Source organism: Hyperolius riggenbachi, chromosome 1, assembly GCF_040937935.1.
Source record: "Hyperolius riggenbachi isolate aHypRig1 chromosome 1, aHypRig1.pri, whole genome shotgun sequence".
NCBI classification, from domain to species: domain Eukaryota; kingdom Metazoa; phylum Chordata; class Amphibia; order Anura; family Hyperoliidae; genus Hyperolius; species Hyperolius riggenbachi.
Window position 1 is genome coordinate 382,586,923 of NC_090646.1, and position 27,817 is coordinate 382,614,739.

The window sequence follows — 27,817 nt, forward strand, 5'->3', positions numbered from 1 at the left end:
GTTTGGAATCATGTATGATTTTTGTTCCACTTCTCACGTGTACACGACTTTGTATTGGTCTTTCACGTGGAATTCCAATAAAATTGATTCATGTTTGTGGCAGTAATATGACAAAATGTGGAAAACTTCAAGGGGGGCGAATACTTTTGCAAACAACTGTATTTCTCATGTAAAAGGAGGAATCCACTACTGATTGGGATGAAGTTCAATTCTTGGTCGGAGTTTCTCTTTAAATAATGCCACTTTCTTGAGTCTGATGTGAATCTATTACTCTCAATCGTGTTTTATTATTGTATACAGAGCAAATATGCTGATCAGGTGTACTTTCGCCACCACTTGTTGCATGCTTTTCGCACATGTGAGACTCAGTGGGCCATATAAAATTTACTTTTTCTCCTAAGTTTTCTCATAGGTCTTATTTTCACACCTTATCAATAAAATGCCCTTTAAGCCACCAACAAGCAAGAAAATATGCATAATAGTATTGACAATACAACTGCACCTACATTTTGGCACTTTTTCAGCTGCAATAGAGTTATTTTAAATTGATGATGAAAAATGTTCGCCTAGGTGAAAACTTAAGAGAAAAAGTGAATTGAGTAAGTGCAAGTATCTCCAGAAGGCGATATTATCAGTTTGATCGCCATGCATTTGGCATAATTTTAAAGATGACTGTGGTTTTTATTGGCACATACTGTACAATATTTATTTGTATGCATTTTACATGTATTCAATACAAGTGTGGTGCATCTCTTTAATTGCAACACATTTTTATTTAGTTACTTAAGCTGGCCACTAACGGTCCAATTTCTAGTGAAAAATCGTTCGAGCGATCAGAAATTCTGATCGGATTGGTTGTAAATAATCTCCATTGGTGGACACAATCGATTATGAACGAGTGAAAAAAAATGTCGCCCGAATGAATTTTCATCGAACGAAAATTTGGATTTTCTTGGTGATCGTGATAGATAGGAAGCAATGATTGGTTAGTTGATGGTGTAGTGAACGATTTTTCGTCCGATCAGAATTTCTGATCACTCGAACGATTTTTCGCTAGAAATTGGACCGTTAGTGGCCAGCTTAAGTCTTACTTTAAATAATTTGTTAAATGAATACTCTTCAATTGTTTCAGAAAAATTGAATTATATTTTTAAGATTTAAAGGCAAAAAACTTTTCTTTTTCATGAGAAATCTCTGCAATATATCTTGAACTAAGTAAAGAACATAAGGATTTCATCTTCTACATGTTCTGTGCTTAACATTTTATTACCACTTTGCAGTGATTTAATGACCATTATGTGAATTTCTTACAGAATGAACTTGGAAGAAGAAATAGATCAGTTGAAAGTGCAAGCATCGATAGACAGAGCAACTATACAAGAACTAAATGCTTGTCTTCAACAAGAACGACAAGGTATTTAAAAATAATAATAAGTACATCAAAAATTATACTTCTCCTATGGCATTATTTTTAGCATGGTCTGTTTTGCTGTTGATTTCTGATTGAAATGCTCAAGGCAAAGAAAACATGGTTTTCTTGAAAGCCTGTAGCAGTTGACATTCAGTTAGACGCAGCAGTATATAAGGGTGGCTTATATATGTGACACAAGTCTTCATATTACGGAGAACCTGCATATAAGTATTTCTAGTTGTGGCTCTAGCACAAACGTTCCCATGGCTCTTATCTTCTTGCTAACATGCCAACCAGGTAAAAAAAAAAAAAGCAAAATGCTTTACCCTTGTCTTTGTAGAGTCCCTATGAATATAGGGACTCTACAAAGACTGTAATTGTTGGAACAATAGGTCTAAATAGATTGGAGTAAAAAGGTGGAAATTACTGCAGTACAGTGCATGTAACATTTCAGGTACTGGATTTTAGAGAGGAGATTGCATGTATGGAGTCTTTTTGTTGTTAATGTGGAAACATGACAATGTTTACATCACTCTGCATATTTCTTTTATGACCACTTTTTTAGTGAGCACTGAACTACAGCTACATATTTTTGATAATATCCTTAATCTGGCTCTGCTCCACCAATAAGTGACCTCTGTTGGTATTTGTTCATTTACTGTTTAGTTTGCACGTCTTTGATCTGGTTTAGCCTGCCATCCATTCCATACTACACCTGAACTCATGCTGCTAATAAAGATCCAAGCAGCCTGTTGTTTAGAATGAAGTTAGGGGTCACCTGAGAAATGTATCGTTTAGATAATGTTACAGTGTTAACTCAAAAGGTGTACTTTCTAAAAATAAGCCATTGTTTCCGTTCAAGATTTTTCTGGTCTTTCCCTTTGCATAAGGCCCAGTTTCTTCTATATCCAGGGTCACATGTTTTTCTGCACCCGAACAATGGAGTGAGCTGGCCACCTATTGAAAATGAATGGGCTGTTTCCACTAGAGCTGGTCTTTCGAACAGCCTGTAGCATTTTTAGTCCGAAACATAATGCTGTCACTCAGCAGGGCTGCTTGAGAGCACTTGCGATCCTGCAGGTGCACACGTCACATTCAGAAAAAGACATGCATGGCACCCCACCTCACACAATGGAAACAGGGCCTAACAGCGAGGTATTTTGTGATTGGTGATATTTTTTCATCTTTACAAGCTGCAAAAATCAGCACGTGGTCTATAATAAAAAGCTCACAAAAAGCAGCGAGATGTGAGGGAGCAGTAAGGAGCAGCACTCAAGCAGCACTCAAGGGAGCAGTCATCAAGCAGCACTTACAGGGTTTTGGCAATTTTTCAGTATATGAATACATTAAAGTGAAAAATCATGTTGACACAAGTATTTAAACATTTTACACACTGAATAAAACATCATTGGTAGTAATGACAGCCAGGAGTATTCTTGCTTAACATTTGACACACTTTGCACACCTGGATTTGAGGATTTTTTCCATTGCTCTCTGCAGATCCTCTCAAGCCCTGCAAGCTGGAATGAAAATGTGGGTGAACAGCTATTCTTGTCTCCAAATGTGTTTGAGTTATAATCTATGTGGTTGGATAGTGTACTGGTTAAGGGCACTGCATTTGACATGGGAGAATCCTTGCTAGGGTCAGTACCTATTCAGTAAGGAGTTCAAGGCAGGACTCCCTAACACTGTTGGGTGCCCTCTTGAGCATATCCCAGTGGCTGCAGCTCTTGAGCGCTTTGAGTCCGACAGAAGAAAAGTGCTATAGAAATGTTCGGATTATTATTAGTCTCTACCTGGGCCACTTTGGACATTCACAGTTTGTCCCAAGGCACTCCTGTGGTGTCTTTGCTTTCTGTTTAAGGTCACCATCCTGTTTAAAAAATTCCAGTCTTAAGTCCTCACAAGCTTATTATTAATCTTGTATTACTTATTAGTCTTTCTGTCCCTGATACTGAAAAAACAACCCACAACATGATGCTGCCACCACCATTGAAATTATGGAGGTCAACAGTTGTTTGTTCTTTCCTTCAGACATGGGGCCTGATGCATGAAAGGCCTGTAAAATTTTACCAGTACTTACAACAGGGAGCAACACCCATTACACTGTTGGTTACCGGGGTTAGGATTGGTCAGCTTAGTGATTACCAGTGTGGTTTAGTGTGACTAGTTGCTTACTACCTGGCTGTTTTTGAGCATTTGGGAGCCAGGTAATATTTCTGGCATGCCCTCCTGACTTGGTTGAATACCAATAGTTTTATTTTTGAAAGTGAAATAACCATTTTCTTGTCTCTATAGGATTTTAGCTGCTCAATAGTTTGGCATGTCACTTGTCATAAATTATTTTAATGCACCAAATGTTTTCACTAAGTAACAAGCTTGGACTGAAGGCAGGTCACTACAGCACCCAGACAATATTACATTGTAATACATTCAGTCTGAGCATTGACTTGCTGTAATAAGCAAGGCCTTTCCTGACAAAAATTTTGCAAGCCAGATTATGTTACTTCAAAACCTGTATGCCGTATTTTTTGCACCATAAGATGCATTCTTTCCCCCCAAAAAAGGAGCGGGAAAAGTTGGTGCGTCTTATGGTGTGAAAGTGCCCATGTTCCCATGCTGCACTTGTTCCTTCCAATAGGCATCTGCATGATGTGACGCATCCCCGTCCAGCAGCTTTGCAGGTTACCGTGTCCCTATGCTCCTTCCAATATGCCCCATACAGCTTACAGATGCCGGTGTAATTCACGGGAGAGCCGCAGGCAGTTTTTAGCACGGGGCCTCCATGCCTGCATATCAGCCTGGGCCCTAAGATGCATAGTATGGATTCCAGTGTAATTCTCAGACAGCTTGCAGGACAGGGTCTCTATGGGAGCGAACAAGCGCTTTGGGAAAACGGCAACACACAGAGCCGCTGCAACAGGAGAGGGGTGTTGCATATCGGAGGGAGCATGAGGACATGGCCACATGCACAGCTGCTGGACATCAGTTATATCATGCAAATGCGTATTGGAGGGAGGTAGAGCATGGAAAATGGGGTCACGGCCACACATAGAGCTACTGATACAGGAGGGGCGGGTGGAATTACACTGTAAGCAGGTGCACATTTAGCACATCCGAGGGAGGGAGCAATCTCACAGGGACACACTGCATGCAGAGCTGTTGCTACATCGGGGTGAGTTATGCTCCATGCCTGAACATACAGTATCCCTGACCCCAGTAGCTTGGGGGGAGAAGCGCCACAAGATGCTCCTGGACCATGGACGCACCAGGTTTAGTGTGTATGTATGTATATATATATATATATATATATATATGTATATGTGTGTGTGTGTGTTAGTTTTTTTCCCTCTGTTTTTTGTCCTCTAAACCTAGGTGTGTCATATGGTCTGGAGCCTCTTGGTGCGAAAAATACGGTAATACGGTTGTTTACAGCAATAATGCCTTCTCTTAATGATGCACTCTGATATCAAGTTAGGGATACGCTCTGTGCACTGATACACTCTGATAACTGCACATATGCTGACCTTTGACTGTCCACTGGTAAGCCTAATTATCCTTTCTTTAGCCCAGAGCATATGGCATCCATAATTTCCAAAATGTATTTTGTTTCGGTATGTCAGACAACAGGGCACTTTTTCCTTCACCGAAGTCCATCTTAAAGGCCAAATAACCACAAAATTGAACAAGATCAATTGTAATTTTATAATATCAAATTAGTAAAAGGAAATATACTCACTGATGCAGTTCAGCTTGCTTTCTTTGAAGTTTTGATTAAGAACATTATAGGACTGACGTACACTTTTCCACAAAGAGTCAAAATGAAATAAAAATACAACCACAAAAAATGTCCTTTACTGTTATTAATTAACCTTAACTACCTACCTTTCGTAACTCCGACAGTATTCTTGGAAATGATCCAGCGCCATATCCTCTCGATACCTGACGTATAATGGAGAACCCCGCACATGCCGATCCCTGCCCTGATGAAAGACTAACATCGCTACACCCGTCGATCCCATTCCCAGCCCTGTGCTTGCTATACTAAGTATAGCAAGCCCTGGAGCATTGACATTATGAATTCTGCTGCTGAATTTCTTTTTTGCTGACTTTAAAGGGAAGGTTCAGGGACAGTTGGTAAAAAATAAAAATCCAAATCCACTTACCTGGGGCTTCCTCCAGCCCGTGGCAGGCAGGAGGTGCCCTCGGCGCCGCTCCGCAGGCTCCCGGTGGTCTCCGGTGGCCGACCCGACCTGGCCAGGCCGGCGGCCAGGTCGGGCCTCTTCTGCGCTCCATTGTGCATTCCACGCCGGCGCGCTGACGTCATCGGACGTCCTCCGGGCTGTACTGCGCAGGCTCAGTAGTTCCGGAGGACGTAAGATGACGTCAGCGCACCGGCGTGGAACGCACAATGGAGCGCAGAAGAGGCCCGGCCTGGCCGCCGGCCTGGCCAGGTCGGGTCGGCCACCGGAGACCACCGGGAGCCTGCGGAGCGGCGCAGAGGGCACCTCCTGCCTGCCACGGGCTGGAGGAAGCCCCAGGTAAGTGGATTCGGATTTTTATTTTTTATCAACTGTCCCTGGACCTTCCCTTTAAACAACATTTTTTCTTGTAAGTACTTTCTCAAAAAATGACTGGGTCTTCTTTAAAAAAAAAAAAATCTCTTATTCCTACAGTTCTCCTTACCATACCCTCAAAACTGGTAATTCTACCATGTATCGGGACTATTAACTGCTAAAGTTGGTGGCCATTGACTTCAATGTTGAATGCTAACTCAAATTTTGGACGTGAAAATTTGCTGTAAAAATGAATGGCGAATAGTTATTATTCATCTGGAACCTTTGCCGGCGAACAAGTTTGTTCATCCCTAGTGATCACATCTTGTCTTGTAAGGCCAGCATTAGTTTTCAATGAGGGATGATAACAAAAGTATTTTAAAAGACTTTCTTTTTCCCTTATTAAGTGGTAAACTTAACGCTAAGAAAAAAAATCCTGCTGTAAAATTAAGAGCTGAAATGAATTTTCATCAGCTGCGTGTCTCACGTTAAGTGAGATGTAAATGTATTCAGTAGTTCTTAGCTGTGGGACCACATTGAGAAATGCAGTACCTTGGAGATAAACAAAGGATATTAATGTAATGGTACTATTCTACCCTGCTGTGCGTTTAATGTTTTACCTGTGTTAGATGGTAACATCTTTTGAATTATGCTTAATTTAGTTTACACACATACGTTTTAATTGGTGTTGACATGATCCCGAGACAAAAGAATTCTCTAATTCAGTCTAACAAACAAGTCACTGTTTATGCCCAGAGGAAAGTAAATCTGTGGAGCATAGTGATACTTTCTGCTTTTGTTTTCCTTCTGAAGCCAAAGTTTTTCAACACCCAACTAGTATATTTGCATACGATTTCAAATATTTTCAACATAAATTAGGCAGTTACAAGGGGGTTGATTTATCAAAGCAAATGTCACAAATGGTTTACAGAGACTGATATTAATGAAGTCCTTTTAATCTACTGTATTTTTATGTGCTGTTTGTTTATATTTATTATTTGTAGATTTAACTTTACATTTTGAAAGAACAATTTTATGAAATCAAATTTGTATATAAGTGTCCCAGAAAGACACTCATAAAGTCAAAACTTTTATTCTGTTTGGCAAAAATTTATTTAGTGTTTAAATGTTGTGAAAAAAAAACCCCACCTTAGATTTGAATTCCCTTCTCGTAGTCACTGTGTGTTACAGTAGTATTTTCTGTTGTATTTAGACCCAGCCTAAGTTATAACTTTGCTTCTTCTTGTGGTTGGGTATCCCTTATGGACCAGAGCAGTTTTATGTTTCAGCTGTACACATTTTGATTTGACAATTAAGTTATTACTTATGATAGCATAGTGATTGTTTTATTTTTTAATGACCAACACGGCTCACTTTCTGATGGCATTTATCTTCCCAAAAGTATTTATTTTCTGTGCATTTTGATTGTAGAAAGAAAAATGTAAATCTCTTTTCCTGGGTTTGATCAGTGATGTTTGAAAAAAAAAATGAAATAAAAACGTGTGTCATTGTGGATATAAAGTACAAATGTTATCTACTACTTATGTTTAAAGGGAACCTGAAGTGAGTACATTTATTTAAAATAAACACATGACGTAGCTGCAAATGAATATTACATACTAACCTCACCGTCAGTTCCTCTCAGAAGCTCACCATTTTCTTCTTAAGGTGACCCCTTCCAGTTCTGACAATTTGCATGAGCTCACCAAAATTGGACAGTTGAAGACTGGAAAAATGTTGCCTGGTCTGATGAGTCTCGATAGAGTCAGAATTTGACGTAAACAGAATAAGAACATGGATCCATCATGCCTTGTTACCACTGTGCAGGCTGGTGGTGGTGGTGTCATGGTGTGGGGGATGTTTTCTTGGCGCACTTTAGGCCCCTTAGTGCCAATTGGGCATCGTTTAAATGCCACGGGCTACCTGGGCATTGTTTCTGACCATGTCCATCCCTTCATGAGCACCATGTACCCATCCTCTGATGGCTACTTCCAGCAGGATAATGCACCATGTCACAAAGCTTGAATCACTTCAAATTGGTTTCTTGAATCACTTCAAATTGGTTTCTTGAACATGACATTCACTGTACTAAAATGGCCCCCACAGTCACCAGATCTCACCCAATAGAGCATCTTTGGGATGTGATGGAACGGGAGCTTCGTGCCCTGGATGTGCATCCCACAAATCCATCCCACAAATCTCCATCAACTGCAAGATGCTATCCTATCAATATGGGCCAACATTTATAAAGGGTGCTTTCAGCACCTTGTTGAATCAATACCACCTAGAATTAAGGCAGTTCTGAAGGCGAAAGGGGGTCAAACACCGTATTAGTATGGTGTTCCTAATAATCCTTTAGGTGAGTGTGTTTGTGTATGTATGTGTGTGTGTGTGTGTATATATATATATATATATATATATATATATATATATATAAAACTTGTTCTACTTACATAACAGATGTATTGTACGGTCCACATTTTGATTTCAGTGAATCCTGATGTCGTTTCCTTCCTTACTTTTTTACCTCCTAGAATCTGCACTGTCATATCTAGCTTGCTTTGCAAACATGAGCACAAGCATGGATCAGATTTTAGCAGCTTCACACTGAACTGCCCTCAGTCAATTAGTAAGGAGCAGGAATTAGGGAGGGGTGATGACAAGCTTCCGTCTCGCTGGAAATGGCAAAAATAGAGCCAGGCTGACTGAGATATGATTTATTACAGCTGAAACATTTCTGAAATAGATTGGAGCGCTTGCAATGCAGGGTGAGGCTCCATGCTGTATTATTGAACACAGCGCAGTGGGTAAATGGAATTTGATTTTGTGGCTGACAATCACTCTTTAACCTCCCTGGCGGTCAAATAAATCTGCCAGGGAGGCAGCGCAGCACTATTTAAATTTTTTTTTTTTTAAAAATCATGTAGCTAGCCTAGCGCTAGCTACTTGATAGCCGCTGAGTAGCGGCATCCCCCCACCCCCTCTGATCGCCTCTGGCAATCAGGCCCATCAGGAAATCCCGTTCTGAAAGGGATTTCCTTTAGGGCTTCCCCCATCACAATGGCGACTGGTGCGATGACATCATCGACAACGTGACGTCAGAGGGAGTTCCGATCCACCCCTCAGTGCTGCCTGGCACTGATTGGCCAGGCAGCGCACGGGGTCTCGGGAGGGGGGCACCCTCTAATGGTGGGTAGCGGCGAATCGGCGCGGAGCGGTGGCGATCGTAGGTAACACACAGCTAGCAAAGTGCTAGCTGTGTGTATAAAAAAAAAAATTATGCAAATCTGCCCAGCGGGGCCTGAGATATCCTCCGCAGCGGCTTACCCTGTGTCCAGCACGGGATTACCGCTAAGGAGGTTAAAACAATATCCTATATGTGTCTGTATCCAGCATGGTATTAATAATGATCTATTTGTGTTTCTATACGAGCATTTTTTTTCCTCTTTTGCATAAATATACAAAGCTTTTTAAATGAAATGTTTGAAGATTAAAAGTTCTACACGTCATGATTTTTTATCGTAAATCCACAGATCCATTCAAATCTGTTTGTTTTGAAGCTTTAAACCTTGTGGATTTTTCTTCTCGACAAAATGTATAAACTTGGAGGAATGTTTTAAAAACAGTATTTTCTGTCCCCTTAGTATTACTTGGATAATTGAGATATGTATTTGCACGGGTGGCTGTGTTGTAAATTACCCCAAAATTAATTCTGCTGCTTCTCATTTATAAATCTGGAAGGAACCCTACATGATACGGCACTCTTCATGGACCAAGGAAGCATAGATATGACTATTGTCACCAAGCAGGGATTGGGACTTGATCCCTAGAGCGACAGTTCGGGGCCAAGTCTGTACAGTCTGCAGGCTAGTGATGCGTTCTCTTGATATGGAAGGAAGGAGTGCAGAGCAGCATGGGAAAGAAGGAATAAGTAATAGAACAATGCCCTTGGTCAGCTCTCAGCCTAGTTGATCCATGGGATGTATCACTTGACAAAGCATGGAGGAGAATTGGGTGCACTGGACACATATATTTGAAAAAGCCGCATGTTTAAAGGGTGCAGGATAATGGTGGTAGAATATCTGTATTTTTACAAATATTCTACTACATTCATATAGTAAAATATTGGTAATATTAACCAATACTTTACTATGACCGAACCTCTCCCTACTCTTACACAGAACCCTCCCCTGGTGATGCGTAACCCTTAACACCCCCCCCCCCCCCCCGATGGTGCCTAACCCCGAACTCCACCCCCAGTGGTGCCTAACCCTTAACCCCAGTGGTGTTGCCTAACCCTTAAACACCAACTCCCACCTGTGGGCAACTAACCGGACCCCTCAACTAACCTAAACACCTCACCTAACCTTAACCCTAACATCTTGTTTAAAAGGGCTCCCGAATTGCATCTACCATCAGCGCCTACACATAGAAAATAGCAGCTACAAATAATGGTTACAAATTGTACAAATAGCGGCTATAAATTGTACTAGTTTAATACTGTGTGCACCAAGACTTCTGTACAGCCGCTAAAATCAATAGGGGAGATAGCCGTGCCCCTTTAAACGTGCAGTTTTTTTAAATGATCCTCTCTGGACACATATTAGATTCTTGGCTGAGGGGCTGGCATTTGTAAGAAAACCAGCAGTGTAGTATTTAACCACTTCGCATCCAGACTTTCTTTTCCCCTTATGGACCAGAGCAGTTTTGACGCTTTAGCCATGTCCCTATTTAAACAGCCGTAACTTTATCCCTACTCATGACACCTAAATGATCTAGGTATCGTTTTTTTCAGGACATACTGGACTTTTGACCCAAGAAAAAAAAAATTCTATGTATTTTAATGGGAAAAAGAGGGGTGTGGGAGAATGAAAAATTGCATTACACCTTAGGTTTCACCAATTCTAGTAAAAAATAAAAAAAATGCTACAGTAGATAACAAACATGCCACCAGTATTACGTCTCCCAAGGATAGATAGCCAGGCGTGTCCCCAGTATCAGCCCCCCAGTATAGCCAGATGTGCCCCCCAATATCAGCCCCCCCAGTATAGCCAGATCTGTTCCCCGTATTTGCTAGCCCCCCATATAGATAGACAGATGCGCCCCCCGGAATAGGGCCCACCATTATAGCAAGATGTGTCCCCGGGACCAATGTTCCCCATTGTAGCGAGGTGTACCCCCAGGATTAGCGCCCCTCCCCGTTATAGCCAAATGTGCCCCCAGTGTTAGGTTATGGCCCCCAGGACCATCAGATGTGCTCCCGCATTATTAATTCCCCACCTCCTGTTACCCTGATGGGCCCCAAAATACATTTCAACCCCCCCCCCCCCCTTTCGGAACACTACCCCTACCCTCCGTTATGGGTAGCCAGATATGCCCCCCCCCCCCTCTTACTACTCTGCCCCCTCCGTGGCCAGATAGAAAAAAAAATGCCCCTGCAACCAGAATATCTTACCTTACCTGGTTCCTGCGATAATCCTTCAGCCCCAGCTTCCATTCACCGCGCTGCACTGTGCACTGTGATACCGAAAACCGGGTCCCGGCTTGATGACGTCATCAAGCCGGGACCCGGATGTTCGGCAGCTGGGGCTGAAGGATGATCGCAGGAACCAAGTAAGGTGAGATATTATCCTTGCAGGGGCATTTTTTTTATCAATTTGGCGCAGAGGGGGAGAAATTAAGGATCACTGCTGTTTGCTGCAGCGGTGATCGTTCATCTGCAGGGGGGTCACTTAGTAAGGCAGCTGACAGTGCCAGGGGGTGCGCTCTGAAGCGCACCAGATCGCGCACAGCAGGGCTGCTAGCAAGTCAGTATATCTACGCCATGGTGGCTTGGAGGGTGGCACAGATGACTGTAGCAGTGGACAAAGTGGTTAAAAACCTTGGACAAATACAGTAGTTGAAAAGCATGTTACCCGTAAAGATAGGTGAGTTGCTATGATTTTTTTTTTTTTTTTATTTCTAAAATGTTATCAAAGTTTATAACAAAATACAGAAAACTGATCCACTGGTACAATCATTGAACAATGCAAAACATGTACCAATCACAGATTGCAGGACATAAGAGAGCTGCATTAGTTCTTAGCACGGAGATGCACAGTACATAGCGGAGTATAACATTATCGCTTGTAAGTGAGGGGCGTGGGTTCATTTCCCTGCTAACTGCCCTCAGCAAGTTTAAGTAGCCCATAGCTGTGAAAATGTAAACTGCAATTGGATTGCATAAAGTCTAGTCAGAGGAAGAAATTAAAAGGTAAAGAGAAAAAAAAAAGAAAAAAACTTAGGTAGGAAGTACAATATAAGAATCAGTTGCTATGAAATGTTATTGGACACAAAGACAACATGTTTCGGGAGCATTACCCGCTTCCTCAGGTCAACAGTACAGTGTCAGTAAGACGGAACCACCGACTTAGTCCGTGGAGCCCTAGTCCACGGAGCCGTCCAAGTCCGTGGAAAGACTTTCTTTGAAGTTATTGTAGTAAAAGTAAGAGATGTTTTCTTTAGTCTTCTTTGGAGTACTGAACAGTGGACATCACTAATGCTGTTTACACTGCACTTACTAAATAAGCCAACAAATGATGCTTTGATAGTGTGCACCCACGGAAAGTCTGAAGAAACAGCTCAGATATGCGTATAATACTAATGGTACCTTTCCTGGTATATTATGCACTTTACAAATGAAAAATGTGAAAATCCTGCACTGTGAATTGTTCCGTAACTTGCTTATTAGAATTTTAAAATTTACTCAGACGTATATGTATAATTATTTAGGCTACACTGGAAAAACTTATTTTATTATTATTCATGTTCTTCTAGTAATCTCAAATAATTTAAACCTTCATATTAGCCATTCATGGCCCGGAGGAGTACTGCGTCTTTATCAGTCTTGAGCTTATATAACATATGAAAATCAAATTATGCGCTGGAGAACAAAGTAACTAAACTTATTAACCTCACAAATAATTATTACAAGAATATATTATCTGCCCATCCTGGGTTTGCGCCTGCTAGCCTGAGAGCCTTGCGAATCCCACTTCTACCTGGGAAAAACATAAACCCAAGTGCTCAGAAGACTGCTACACTGTAGGACAGGTTCAAAAGTTCAAACATTATTAATACCGTTCTTGAATTCAGCAGGCATGTCATCAAGGACACCATGCATTCTATACACTTTTTCTTTTAATCAGCGTACATTCTGAAGCATGGAGACAGTAGGACAAATATAATATGCATTTGCTTATATTAAAGATGCGTTCTACTAAAAATATAACATTTAAACCGGCTTGATTGTCTCCCAATAAATGGGTCCCACCTCCGGCATTGTTAGCGTTTGCTAAAGAACTGAGATATATTTGGGAATTTACAATAAATGGTATGAAGGAGAGATTTCCAATCTCTAGTTCTATAAACCAGGTTGAACAACCACAGGAATGTAGAAAAAGGACCATTGACTCTTTCACCGAAGTAGAGTTAACACTTGAGGCTGGGAGCATGTGTTTTTTGCACACCAGGTGTGTCTGTATGTGGCAAACCGCATACATTTTTTCACAAGTGAATGTAATTGATAGAGAAAATGCATGCAGTACTTCACTGCTGTCATTTTTGTTTCTGCACGTGAAAAACACATTCAAGTATGCATTAGCCAATTCATTAACATTGGCGCTCAGTTTTCCTGTGCAGAAAATACACACAAAAACAGACTAGTGTGCTCCCAGCCTAACACTCAAGGGTAGCGGCCCACACCTACTGCAACCTCAGGACACATTCCCAATGCACAACTTTCAAATCTTCTTCAGCAATCATGAGTTTTGTTTTTTATGTAGAAGAAGCTAATGGTCTACTTTTGGTTATTGTAGGGCACTGTAATCTAAACATCATCATTTTTCCATATACTTCCATGCGGATAATGCCATTACATGCTTGTTACCTGATCTTAGAGACTATGGGGTTTTCTTGAACTTCAATAGTTGTAGCAGATTTAAAAATAAACACCATAAAATATCATCTTAAAAAAAAAATTTGCTTCCAAAATATATTTTTAAAGCATACTTAATTATGTAAAAAAAAATATCGCTATAACTTGGTTGGAGCATACACAGATTAGTTGCAGGGTAAAAGAGGATTATTTAAATAACACATTCATGGAAAGCTTACATAGAATAGCCAAACCAGTAGTGTTGTGGGGTATAAGTGGTGCATGGCAGTGGAAATTAGACCACATTCACAGTGGTCAATGCATTACCTGTGACAGCAGGAACGCAATGGACTGGGATAACAACGCCGCGCATTATGGTCGAGATGTGTTGGGTACAGTGAAGCATACAGTCAATGAAAAGTATGCCTCACTCCTGCTGCTAACAGTGCATTACCATACAGCAACCTGTTATACCCCATAGGTGGTGCATTGCAGTGGAGTAAGCCATGTTACAAGCATCCGTACCGCAGCGCACCACTGTGAGTGGAGCCTCATTGTTTTCACTTAGGTACAAGCCCATTTTAAATAGAACCATTGTTAAATTCATGTAGGTACATAAGGCTAAAGCTGCACACACAAATTAAAGCAAACCTGTGTCAAACATTAATTGTTGATTTTATATAATTTCTAATTTTAGTGAATTTATCCTACAGCAAAAATAACCTACATCAAAAAACAATGTAATTTGCTTTTCAGATTCAAAGCTCAACTACAGGATACATATTTATTTTAGCTTTGGATAGGTTGGAAATTAGATTTTTTTTTTTGTATTTGTCCTTTTCTTAGCTTCCTATTCCACAGAGCAAAGCAGGAAAAAAGGGTGGAGTAGTCCCTTCGGTAAAAACAGCACCACCATACCATAGGCACCTGCTATAAAAGCCTTAGAATAGCAGCTGTGTGACAAAATTTACCTTCTTTGGTGTAAATTGGGGCTTTTATAATGGCCGCGATATGCGGCAATCAAAGTAAATTTTGGCACCTGGAGGCGCCTTATTAGTGGTAGTGAATTGAAATATCGGTGCTGGGGCTTCCAAAGATGCAAATAGTGGCATTGCATTTCCGCAATGCCGCTTTTTGCATTTCTGCTATGCAATGCCGCTATTCTGCAATGCTGCTCTTAGCATTTCCGCAAGCCCCGGGGCCTGGGATTATTTTAAATCACTACTGCTAATCGGGTACCTCCAGGCGACAAAATTTACCTTGATTGCAGCACTTTGCGGTAGAGGTGGGAGGAAAGCTTTGGGGCTGGGGTTTAGTGTTAGGCACCACCTGGGGGTTCTTAGGTTTAGGCACCACCAGGGGGATCTTAGGGTTAGGCACCACCACAGGGGTCTTGGGGTTAGGCACCACTAGGGGGGTCTTAGGGTTAGCATTGGTAGAGGGAGGGTTCTGTGTGAGAGTAGGTTTACATATTAAAATATTACAGATATTTTACTATGGAAATTCAGTAGTAAAATATCACTAATTTTAGTGAGACTGTACTAGCGGCAAACCCTGCGCTCTTTTTTTTTTTTTTTTTTCCCAGGTGCTTTTTTTCATGTATGCTTCGCAAGGACAAAATTGGCCAAGAGTTGAAAACTGTAAATTCTATTGCTAATCCTCTTTGTAGCAGTGAATTCTCTCTTAAGTGATCACATCCCTTTTTTTTGTATAATCTTTGTTTAATACAGATTTTTTAGGTCTTCCCCACTCCATCTGAAACACAAGTTTTGGTTTGAGTCCAGCTATTTAAGCTTAAATCTGAATAGTTTACTATTGTGCCTGCATCAACACAGATCATCTTTCTGCTTTACTTAAGAAGTCAGTGTGTATTTTCTCTGTTATAAAAGAGAAAACCTTATCGGAAATTTTGGTTCATACACATTTTAGAGGATTATGTTACTGTCAATAGATCTTCATTTGCATGTCTGTCTATTATTATGGACATGTTTTTATTTGCTGCTGTTACTAGTATGTGTGCTGTAGTTATGCTATATAATTTCACACACTGCTCAATCAGTAGACACCTGTTTGATGGACAAGCACTGACCCTAACAGTTGGTGTTACAGATTTCTTAATCGATGTGCTTCATCCTACAAAGTAAAAGATGTGTCTGCTGAATGTGTGGAAAAGAAGAGGTATAAAGTTTTACTCCATCCTAATTCTGTTACTATTTGCTTTGTTCACCAATCACTCTGATCCTCCTAGCAGGGGGACAAGACCTGGAGAATAAAACTGGCTGAGACTATAGATAAAAAGGCAATGAATTTTGCTTTCAAGGCAAAAGACGAGCAGTCTTTAAAAGAATGAAAACAGGAATAAAAGTACAGTATCTTTAACCTGCAGACACATTGTGCCTTTGTAAAGTTCGTACTGTGTAACAAAAAGAGGAAATAACTATGATGTTCCAAAGGCTTTATAATTGTATGACACTAGACTTTGAAAGAGGTCACTGCTTAGAGACTTTCCAAAATCTTGACAGGAAAATAGATCAATTTATTTGGACTAGGTAAAGTAGGTTGTATTGTTTTTATGATGGCATAACAAACATGCCATAATTCTTTGCGTATAAAATATCTTATGCTGTTCTTTTTGTGTCTGTCATTTTTTTCATCTTTTTTTTCTTTTTTTAGAGTTACTTTTAAGGCTTGACAAAGAAGAAAATATTAGGTGCAGCACTCCAAAGAAAAGTACAGGTGACACCTTAGAGTACACATTGCACAAGGTACTTCATATAGCATAAAATGAAAGTGGAACTTAAACTCAGTATTGTACTATAGGTGTGAATAGAGTAGGACTGTTCCTGTAACTTATTTTACAAGAATAAAGGATACTACAATGAATGTAAGAAAACTACAAGAATGTAAGAATATGTTTGTATGTAAAGTTGTCTCCAGAGTTTTGGAGTTTATTGAAATGTAAATATAGAGAGAAAACAGTTAACCACAGAGAGGTTGGTAATACTTGATATAGGAAAGCAATAAACATGTAAATTCAAGACAAAGACTATAACGTTTAAGCAGCAATGTCAAATACAAGAAGTGACAAGGTGTAAGATCACATTTGCATAATATAGTCCATAGCAATGGACACAAGAGGGCAAGCATCCTTTGGGCATAGGAGAGGGAGGTAATACCCAGGGTTAAACTGACAAAGGGAGAGAGAATGAGAGGGTAGATGCTAGGGTGTTGACATAAGGTACAGTATACATCATCATATGGGGAGAAGAAGTCTCCACAGATTTTAAGTAATTTATCATGTCTATTTGATAAATAAAGAGTTATTCTTCTAAGGGTGTATATCTCATTAATCTTTAGTATCAGTTCCCTTCTGGAAGGAAAAAGGAAGGGGGGTGTTCAGGTTTGAGTTAAAACAGCCTTAACAGCATTACACCCCTGACTTATGAGAAGGTGTCCAGGAGTGTTGTCCAGGGATCTGCGTCAACTGTAACTCCTAGCACACTGAATATCAATCTGAAACACACATTGCAGAAGCCCCTGACCACTAGAGATGGCCCGAATGGTTTGCCGGCGAACGGTTCCCGGCGAATTTTGGTGGTATGCGTTCACCCACGAACGCGACCTTTATGGCGGTTTGATTCGCCTTCTACACTACATCATTATGTCTCAACTTTGACCCTCTACATCCCAGGTTCTCAACATTTGGTACACGTCCCCCAGGGGGTACTTCTGATGGTTCCAGGCGGTACTCAGGCTTGATATACTTAATCAAGAATAACAAATTTAGAGTTTTAGAAACACCAAATTAGTATTTTAGCTAATTAAAAGCAGTAGTAAATGCTTGAAAATTGATTAGAACCAATTATCATGCACTACTATTAAATATATATTTGTCAAGGGGTACTTGTGATAATGTGTACTATGCTAGGGGATACTTGGTGAGTACAGGGTTTTGAAAGGGGTACATACCAATAAAATGTTAAGAAACACTGCTCTACATCACAGTCAGCAGGCACATTGTAGCCAATCAGGCTACACTCCCTCCTGGAGCCACTCCCCCCCTTATAAAAGGCAGGCAGTGTCAGGCTTTGGACTCAGTCGTGTGCCTGCATTTATTAGAGAAGGGAAAGCTGCTGCAGACTCTCATAGGGAAAGCTTAGTTAGGCTCTTGTAGGCTTCTTAGCATGCACCTTGATGATTCTTATTGCTAAAAAAAAAAAAAGCACCCCTCAACAGCTCTTTTGGGAGCTAATCTTGTTCTTGTGATCCAATTACACTCCCTGATTGATGTATACACATGCAATATGTTTTAAAGCACTGGGCTTGAAAACCGCCACGGCCTGCATTCTCATCATGGTGCGCACCAGTCCAGTAGGGCCGTCACTACACAAACAGCTGTTTGCGATGCGTTACACAGCGAGTTTGGTGTGTCAGTGTGAAGCAGTACTCAAATTACACTCCCTGATTGATGTATACACATGCAATATGTTTTAAAGCACTTTAGGCCTCCAATTTAGCATGAAATGTGATTTCTGCCCTTAAAACGCTGCTTTGCATCAAATCCAGATTTTCCCCCGGGACTTTTGGTGTCTATCCCACTCATTCATGCAAAAACTCAAATGTTAGACCCCTTGAAACATCTTTTCCATCACTTTTGTGGTCATCATAAGTGTTTCTAGCTTTCAAAGTTCACCTTCCCATTAAAGTCTATTGTGGTTCGCGAAAGTTTGCGCAAATCGAACTTTCACGGAAGTTCACATTCGCGGTTCGTAAACCGAAAATTGGAGGTTCGGGCCATCTCTACTGACCACCGGGCAGCCCCACCAACAATGCAGGGGGCCTGCTCTCTGCCTTCATCCTCTAAAACAAATATCAGAAGGCGACACGCCCCATCTATGCAATTGGGAGGGCGTCCTGTACTAGTCGTACAGAATCTTAAATGAGCGCTCTCTTAGAATACAGTTAATTGATGAGTGAGCCATGCTTCCAAAGATAGAGACCCGACCCTTGTGTTCAGTGTCTCGATGGAGCCACTCCTGATGAGCTTGCAAAAATAATGTCCAATGTTTTCATTTGGGATCAGTTTTGACTTGTCTTTGCAATGAGATGTGCTGGCAAATTATGCCCAATCACCGTTATTTCTCGCTGCAGCTCACTCCCACTTGTCCACCCCTGTCCACAGGGCAGAGGAAGGTGCGTGCAGGGCTTGAAAACGTTTTTCTCCACATTAGGTAGAACCTGTTACACAAGGGATTTGTTATAGAAATTGTCACTCATAGCCTAAATCCCCCAATATAAGAGGGTTTGTGCTGCGAAAAAGGGCCAAATTTACTAAGGCCTCTCCAAAGATCAACAGAGCCCTCCAGTGAGGATAGGAGTGATCCAGAAAGTCTGGTTTGAATTTTGTAAACATTTTCTGCTATTAGGTGATGAGACTTTACAGCCTTGCCCCAGTTATATTGAAACATAGTGGGGATTGCTAAAAGGTTAGTAAATGAGCAGATCTGTGATTACACATACAGACAGTGATGATTCAATTTGTAAAACATACTCTTCTTTTGGATGTATTAAAAATGCATTCACATCACCATTAATTCACAAACACAATCCTCTCAACATCCCTGATTACAAATTAACATTACCAGGTGAGGGTGGCAAATGCTAATGACTAAGGCTATTCTCACACTATGCAAATTGCGTTGATATGCAATCACAGCGCAAGGTAACTGAAAAGTCAAATTGCATGGTTACTGTTGCAGTGTGGCCATACAAGTATGGCATACAGTACAGTTAAGTATGTCTCACTGCCGCACATATTGCCCTGTAAAGTCACTGCGTGTTGTGCATGCTGTGCATGATTCCGATGGAACACACCACACCATACTGCAATGAATGTGATTACTCTCTTAGGGCCCTTTTCCACTTACAGCGAATGTGATGCTGAATCGCAAAGTCGCAAATCGCTCACGTTTTTTGAATCGCTAGGGTAGCCACTTTAGCATAGGAATTGCGGTAGGTATTTTCCACTACTGCGATTTGATTTTTACAAAAGCGCGATCGTGCCTCGGAGCCATTTTTGCCACGATTTTGCAATGCAAGTGTATTGCATATGAAAAATTGCAATCGCGCAAAAAAAAAGTGGCAAGGCGCAATTGCTAGCGTATTGCGATTGCTAGTGGAAAAGAGCCCTTAGGAATATCATTGCATCTTGCAACGAACACGGTATGTAATGAGCCTTCGATTCTTTGAGAGCTGTGGAGATGTCTTAACAAATTAGACCAGTGTCTAAAAATTTTAGAGAACTTATGCTTAGATGTGGTTAAAATGTTTTTCAGTAATACTTGCAGTATTGACTTTTCTTTCCTTAATGTAAAGTAAACTGCTACTCTGTACTCAGGGCTCGTTTCCACTATCGCGAATCTGCATGCGTCCAACGCATGCAGATCCGCACATGTAATACAAGTGGATGGGCCTGTTTCCACTGTAGCGTTGTTGAGGTGCGTTTTTTTCAGCGTGAAAAAAACGCACAAAAGAGCCAACGATTTAGCCTGCGTCGGGAATCCGTGCGAATCGCCGCTAATGTATTTAATAGTAAAAACGCATGCGTTTGTTACATGCGTTTTTACCCGCGATTTCGCGTGCGATTTCGCACCTTTTTCAATTTTATTTAGCCCTGGCAGTGTCATGGTTAATTTCGCATGGCACCCTGCCATGCGAAATCGCATGCGAAATCGCGGGTAAAAACGCATGTGGAAACGCATCCGCATGCGTTTTTACAAGCGTCGGAATGCGGCCGAAATCGCGTCGCAACAGTGGAAACAAGCCCTCATACAGATCATAAATTAAGTGCTGTGATCCATGACTGGAAAAATGTTTGTGAAATATTTGATCTCTCCTCCCTGATTTAAAATTTTTCCTCTGCACTTTGCATGTTTTCTGTGCAAATCAATGTCAGCATTTCAACATGCACCGAGTACCATGCATGGAGAAATCAGCAGTTTGCTTCTACTATAACTGCTAGGAGTGAAAAGCGTGTATTCTTGAAACCGAGCTCAAATCAGTCGTGCAAATATAGTGCATTAGTGATTAGATCTCTATTTAGATTTATTTTTTTTACCTCAATTAAAATGTTTTGTGGCAATAAAAAAAACAAAAAAAACTTGGAGACAAATGTCTATACTCACCTATGAATGGTGCTACTGGTGTCATGTTCTTTCCTTCTTTAGGTGCCTTCTGTCTTAAAGGACACCAGATGTCAAAGAAACCTAATATGCAGTGGGTAGGGGAGTAAGAGCTAATATTTACCGCTCCTTCCGTTCCACTCAGTCAGCTGCCATTCTCCTGTAATCCTACCCGCTCTTCTACACAAGTCAGACGACTCTCCTGTCTTGTATTCCGGACATACTGCGCCTTGCATGCGCGTCCTTTCTGCTTCCCCATGGCCACACATAATCACATAGCAGCCTGCTACTTCACTATGCACGCCCACAAGAAAGCAGAAAGGACATACTGTGCATGTAAAGATGAGCCGTACAGTGAAGATGAAAAGGGCCAGATACCATTGGGAGCTTTCCTGGGGAAGTTAGTATTATGGTTTTTCCTTACAAGTGATATTTAATTGCACAGCTACAGTTCCATATTAAGTATACAGGGGTGGACAAAAATATGGAAATGTCTGTAAAAATACCTTCCTTAACTTACTTGTTTGCTTATGCAGAGTTTGTATGTGGTCCTGTTTTTGTTGCCTTACGTATCTACCTAGACAAACTTGTCTAGGTAGACAGATTCTAACATAGTCAAATTGTTAGGGCTTGTATGAAGGTTGCTTCTGTATCCAAGGTAGTGAAAGTGTCTGGTGTATCAGGAGGCTCAGTATCCAAAATAAGGACTGCATAAAGTGGAAAAAAACACATCTGAAAAACATGTGCCGCGATTGACTTCAGGAGGGGCAGAGCTGAAGCTGAAAGCTCTGCCCCTTCCAGGAAATGCCGGCGGATTGCCCCCTGGGCGATTTGGGGGCTCTGCAGCCCTCGTTTAGCGGCGGGATGCGGCGGATTACTTGGGAGCACTGAAGCGGACTATAAGGAAGCTTTTGCCGGCGCTGGCCACAAAATATTGTATCGAGGGCCGCAAATGGCTTGCGGGCCGCGAGTTTGAGACCCCTGATCTAAAGGGTTTTATCTTAAGAGAGAGGTTCGAGTTAATAATAGTTAATGTAAAGGGGTGACGTTAAGGTTGGTTTGTTGGATGGGGGAGAAAGTGATTTTTGGAATCAGTTACGGGGAGCCGAATGAAATAATGAATTTTCCTTGCGTAGCCGAATCCAAACAGCTCCCAGGGGAATAGCACTGAGCTCAAATATGCCCAGTGAGCGTAAGGAGGGGTGACATGGGTTGGAGGGAAGGATAAATGAATGTGGTCAGGAGAGGTGATATGGAAGATAAGGGTATCAATAAAGTGTAAGTGGGATCAATGAAGGTGACGTTGGAGGCCATAGGTTAGATAAAGTAAATAAGTTAGGTGAATTATCAATGAGGCATGAGTGGGAAGGTAAGAAAAGGTAACATAAGGAGTAAGTGGGAGAGGTGTTTTTCACTCTTTATCACTATGTAAAAGGCAATATGGATACACTGCTTTCGATACCATTTAAGGGTGCAAAAGCACCGTGGGAGGGAGTTTTGTGGCTGAAGCACTCAAAAGAACCGTAGCTGCGGTGTAAAAGGGGTGGGTGCTTGGAGCGAGTAAGAGACTGGCATCTTTAGAGCATTGAGGCTTCAGCAGATCAAGGAGTAGAGGAAAATCATGCTTGCGCAGAGGAGGCTATGGATGCCTGTGCTGCAATTTACTGTGCAGAGAGGGTGAGAGGATGTCAATGTTATGAGTGAGCTACAGCAGTTTGATGTGGAAGCATGTAATGTGTTGTGACACCCTGGATTAGTTTATGAAATGAGCACTGAAGTCAGGATCCCAATCTCTGGCCTGGTGCACACCAAAAACCGCTAGCAGATTTTGAAATGCTTTTTCTTATTTTTCTGAAGCGTTTCACCTAGCATTTTGCGGTTTTGGGAAGCGTTTTTGGTGTAGTAGATTTCATATATTGTTACAGTAAAGCTGTTACTGAACAGCTCCTGTAACAAAAACGCGTGCAAAACCGCTCTGAACTGCCGTTTTTCAGAGCGGTTTGCATTTTTCCTATACTTTACATTGGAGGCAGAAACGCCTCCGCAATCCAAAATCTGCAGCAGCCCGGGAGTATGCGTTTCAGCAAAACGCCTCCAGGTCTGGTGTGCACTAGCCCATTGAAATACATTACCCAAGCGCTTCCACATCCACAAACGGATCGAAAAACGCTGCCGAACCGCTCTGGTGTGCACTAGGCCTCACACAATGTGTGATTACACATTGAAGACCCACTTGCTGGGGGTGGCTCCTTACCCCAATATTTATGTATTTCTTTCCAAAGTCAGGTGATCTGTCAGGATGAGAGGACACAACAGAGATTGGGATTCTGACTTCCTGGGATCCTGACTTCAGTGCTCATTTAGGGTAGAGATTAAAATTGCAAATGCATATATGTGTGTGTAACTGGTTCCCTCCAATCTTATGCTATATAGTATATCATCATACTAGACCCTCCCCACATGCAGTAGCTTTGTGTATTAAACCCTTTTATTCGTAGCTCCTCCCTTTCCCTTCCCAGAGCACGCACGATGAGCATGCTGGTGGGAATTGGTCATGGCTATCACTCTGCTGCATCTTCAGGTGCTCGTCAGTAAGTCTTCTGCTTTCCTGCATCCTTTTTTTGCATAGTTGCAGTGTTCTCAGGTTTGCCCTGCTGCCTCCTTCTTTCTGCTTCCTTATAGGTTCTGCTTACTGCTCTCACTTAGTCTCGTAGTTAACATAATATTTGCAGTGAGCCTGAAGCTGAGAGCAAAAACTGGAATGACTAAAAGGGCTGTGCATCCCCAAATACATTAAACATGCCACAAGGCATGTCTAACATTTTTTGGGGTGCACATCCCCCTCCTTTTTGTCTTTGCTATTAATGTAACTACCGGGCTAGCTGCTCCCGGCCTGTATTCCTGTGTTTGCAGGAAAACAGATGCATATGATTTGCATCTGTTTTGAATGCAATGTGTGTAGTTAGCCTATCAGAGATGCTGCATATATCAGCTGTTAGTCTTTTCAGATGTGGCCTGTTGTAGGATGCACTGCCTAATCTCCTTTGCTGTCTACCAAAAAAACTGAATCTTTTGTGGCCCGCGGCGGCAAACAGCTTTAATAGAATATGATTATTCCTGTGATACGACGACAGCAGCCATGTTGTTTGTAAACATTACACAGAAGCAGGCTTATCTGCATCTTAAGTAAAAAAAAAACCTAATCCACCCTCCTCCTCCCTCCTCCCCTCTGCCTCTGAAATCTATGGCTAGTAATAGGGAATTACAGTATTAAAACAAAAACAAAAAGTGTTTGGCTCGAGGAATGCCCTATAAACAATAGGAAAGGAACCCAATTATGCAATGTGTAAAAGTTCATCTCGGATCTACTTTAAATAGACTCAATGATTTTAATTAGGTGAGTTAGTTGTACCCACCTTCCTCTAGAATAGTCTTTATGCATATTCTGCATTGCAATGGGACTGTTGGAGGCAACCATACTGAAGTTGGAACTGGCCAGAGGACTAGAGTGGGGGAGCGACCAAGAGGGGAAACAGTGGTGAAGAGACTGCCAGTAGAGGAGTAAAGGCCCTTTGTTTTATAATCGGATCCATCAAATTTATTTGCTACTTCAAGTTAAAATCTATTTATTTTCAGGTACATACAGTAAATGCTCCAGAAAACCTAGACTAGATTTCTTTTAAGTATTTGCTTAAAAACATTTGTAAACTTTTTCACTTGGGTCATATCAGAGGACTGCTGAAAAGATATTGAATATGAGTTTGTGTTTTAGCACACAGCTATAACAAATACATATCTAGGACACATTCATTAAATGAAATGCTCACTGCTGTCTGTGTAACTGCTGATTCACTGTTGCCTGATATTACTCAGTTTGGACATTGTTGCCTCCTAGTAGGAGGCAAAATATCCATTCCAAGATTGCTATATCGCTTCTGTTGTCACATGTTCCTTGCTGTTCCCTAGCCCTAGTAGGTATTGATGAGCCAAACATTCTCCTAACCTTTAAATTAACTTCACCAGGGAGGCAAAAATTTGGAATTTTAAGCCGCTAAACAGTTAACATTGTTGCTAGTTAATGGCGATTGCCATTAACTAGCCACTCCCCCCGATTCCCTCTACAGGTAGCTATGAGCCCTGTATCTGTCATATGTAAACATCCCAATCAGTATAATCGTAAGTCAACAAATTCAGAAATCTGATTTAAAAAAAAAAACAAACTAAGAAGAATAGTGTCTAGATATTTACAGTTATTGTATATGCTTATAATATACATTGTATATATAGAGCATTTTTCCTGTGCTCATCCGTTAACAGACAGTCTGAGTAGATTGCCTGTATAAAAAGGACAGAGTTATTTCACACTAAACGTAGGCAGTAATTACATATCTAGAGATCCGTGTAGTGTCTTCCGTTTATCTACGGATTATGTCGTGAAAGAAACACAGTAATTTAGAGCAAATGATTTGATTGCTTGTACTCCTAACAAATGCCATATGGCCATGTAATGAATGCTGTCATCTTGTTATTATGGAATGACAAACTTCATGTTAACATAATAACATACTGAACAGGAAGTGCTCACTTTCATTTATGGAAAGGTGGAGTGAGTAATTTGAATCATTTGAGTACCGCAGTTTGGAATGTCACCTGGTTTGTTCTGTTATCATCTTTATATCCTAACTCTAATTTTATTTGCCAGGTATACATTTTCATTTCTGCCTTACTAAAGTGATACAATGCTGAGATGGGTACTAAGCCCAGAAGGCATGTTCTATTTCCTTTTAATCATCTTGACTAACTTGTAGTGTATAACATTATGCACACAGAGACAGAAAACACTCAGACGAATTTAAAATACCAATAGCTTAAGGGGACAGCAATGTATGCTAACGATTGTGCCGGTTTTGACGGATATGCTGCCACATGATTTCAGGGGAGATGAAATATAGTTCATGGGCATCATCTTTTCTTAAACAATTTAATTTGGAATCTTTGCTCAACAAAAGTAAAAAAAGACAAAACTATGTGAGCCTATTTCTTTTGCTATGCATTTCATGTCAGCATATTGTTCAGCTGTTCTTTGTATAGGTACAGTACTTGTGTATCAAAAATCCACAGCATTAGGGCAGTATTGCCTTTAAAGCAGATCCAAGATGGAAAAACTAACTATAACAAGTAACTAGTCTATATATCTTATCTAAAGTTTAGACAGTTTACACAGCAAATCTAGCTGCAAACCGCTTTAATAGAATAAGATTATTTCTTCCTGTGATACAATGACAGCAGCCATGTTGTTTGTAAACATTACACAAAGGCAGGCTTATCTACATCTTGTAATCCAATAGTTGCTTGACTGAATTTTGCTCAGTTGGCTCAATCCTGGATTAGGAGAGCTATTGCCGGTGCAACTCTTTCAGGCAGGTACACCACCTCTGCTCCACACAGTGTTTATAAATACAGTAGAAAGAGGCACTCCACAGGCATGAACTTGCGTTCAAATTTATTGCATGTCGATACACACTACATGTTTCGGGCTCCGCCCTTCATCACCACACCTGATGAAGGGCGGAGACCGAAACATGTAGTGTGTATCGACATGCAATAAATTTGAATGCAAGTTCATGCCTGTGGAGTGCCGCTTTCTACTGTATTATCTGCATCTTGAGCAAAAAAACTTAATCCCCCTCCTCCTCCCTACTCCCCTCTGCCTCTGAAATCTCTGGCTAGTAGTACCTCCCCCTCCTCATGCCCAGACTGAGCTCCCATGAGCCCTTGCTACTGTCTAAAAGTGCCTTGGTTCTCTGAAAATCTGTAGGCGTGGCTTGTTTAGTTTATAGGGAATTAGAGTATTAAAACAAAAACAAAAAAGTATTTGGCTTGAGGAATGCCCTATAAACAATAGGAAAGGAATACAATTATGCAATGAGTAAAAGTTCATCTCGGATCCACTTTAAAGTGTGCCCACTACTGAAATCCAATACCTTACATTTAGAAAATATTTTACAACTGAATTAAATTTTGGCGTAGAAAAATATCTATGAATGCTCTCTGTCAGTCAGTAAGTCTGAGTCAGAGCAAAGCATGTCTAAATTTTCCTGCACAATGATGCCGCATGCACATGCATTATAGTGGGAACGGACAGGGGACCATGCAACAGTCCCCTCACAAGTACTAAGGCTGGGGCTGTTGGTTTATGAATAGTAAGGCTACTGAAATCCAGCCTTACTTTCCCAATACACCAGTGGCAAATATAACTTGGTAGACAGACCTAGGAAGCAGGATAAAGGAAACTAGAGAGACCTGAATAAAGTCCAGGGGATTGCCAGGCTAAGGTTATGTACATGTGCTCGATTACAGTTGGCCAAAAGAATCCGTAGGGCTTGTGCACATTTATGTGTTGTGCACATTTCATCAGCACATATTGGTGCAGATTCACTACTTGCAGGTGAATTGTATATGCTTGTACATTTTGCAGGCATTTACAAAAAGTATGTAACTTGTGTTTCGCAGATAATGCAGCTCATGTTATGTAGCCAACATGCAGGGTGCTTGTAGAATGCAAATTACAAGCAACATGCATGCTACATACTTGACACAGGTCTCTCTGTTTGCACAACGTTGTTAGAAGTACTTTGTGTAAACATGTAACCGCTTGTCAGAATTATCCTGGAGTTGGCTGTGCATCAGAGCTTTCCATCAGCACAGTGAAGACACCCATCGCATTACAGACCAGTGAAGAGACATGAGGGAT

General features: G+C 41.1%; 1 protein-coding gene across 2 annotated transcripts in view; it reads left to right on the forward strand.

The window, feature by feature from the left end:
• CNTLN (centlein) overlaps positions 1-27,817 on the forward strand; it is a 540,427-nt gene that overhangs the window by 242,869 nt on the left and 269,741 nt on the right. For both annotated transcript variants that reach the window (XR_011020538.1, XM_068234381.1), the window contains exons 14-15: positions 1,314-1,414; positions 16,556-16,647. Coding sequence is in view for 1 of the 2 variants with exons in the window: in XM_068234381.1 (XP_068090482.1) it covers positions 1,314-1,414; positions 16,556-16,647 (193 nt within the window). In the remaining variant the exon portion in view is untranslated. The remainder of the gene's footprint in view (positions 1-1,313; positions 1,415-16,555; positions 16,648-27,817) is intronic.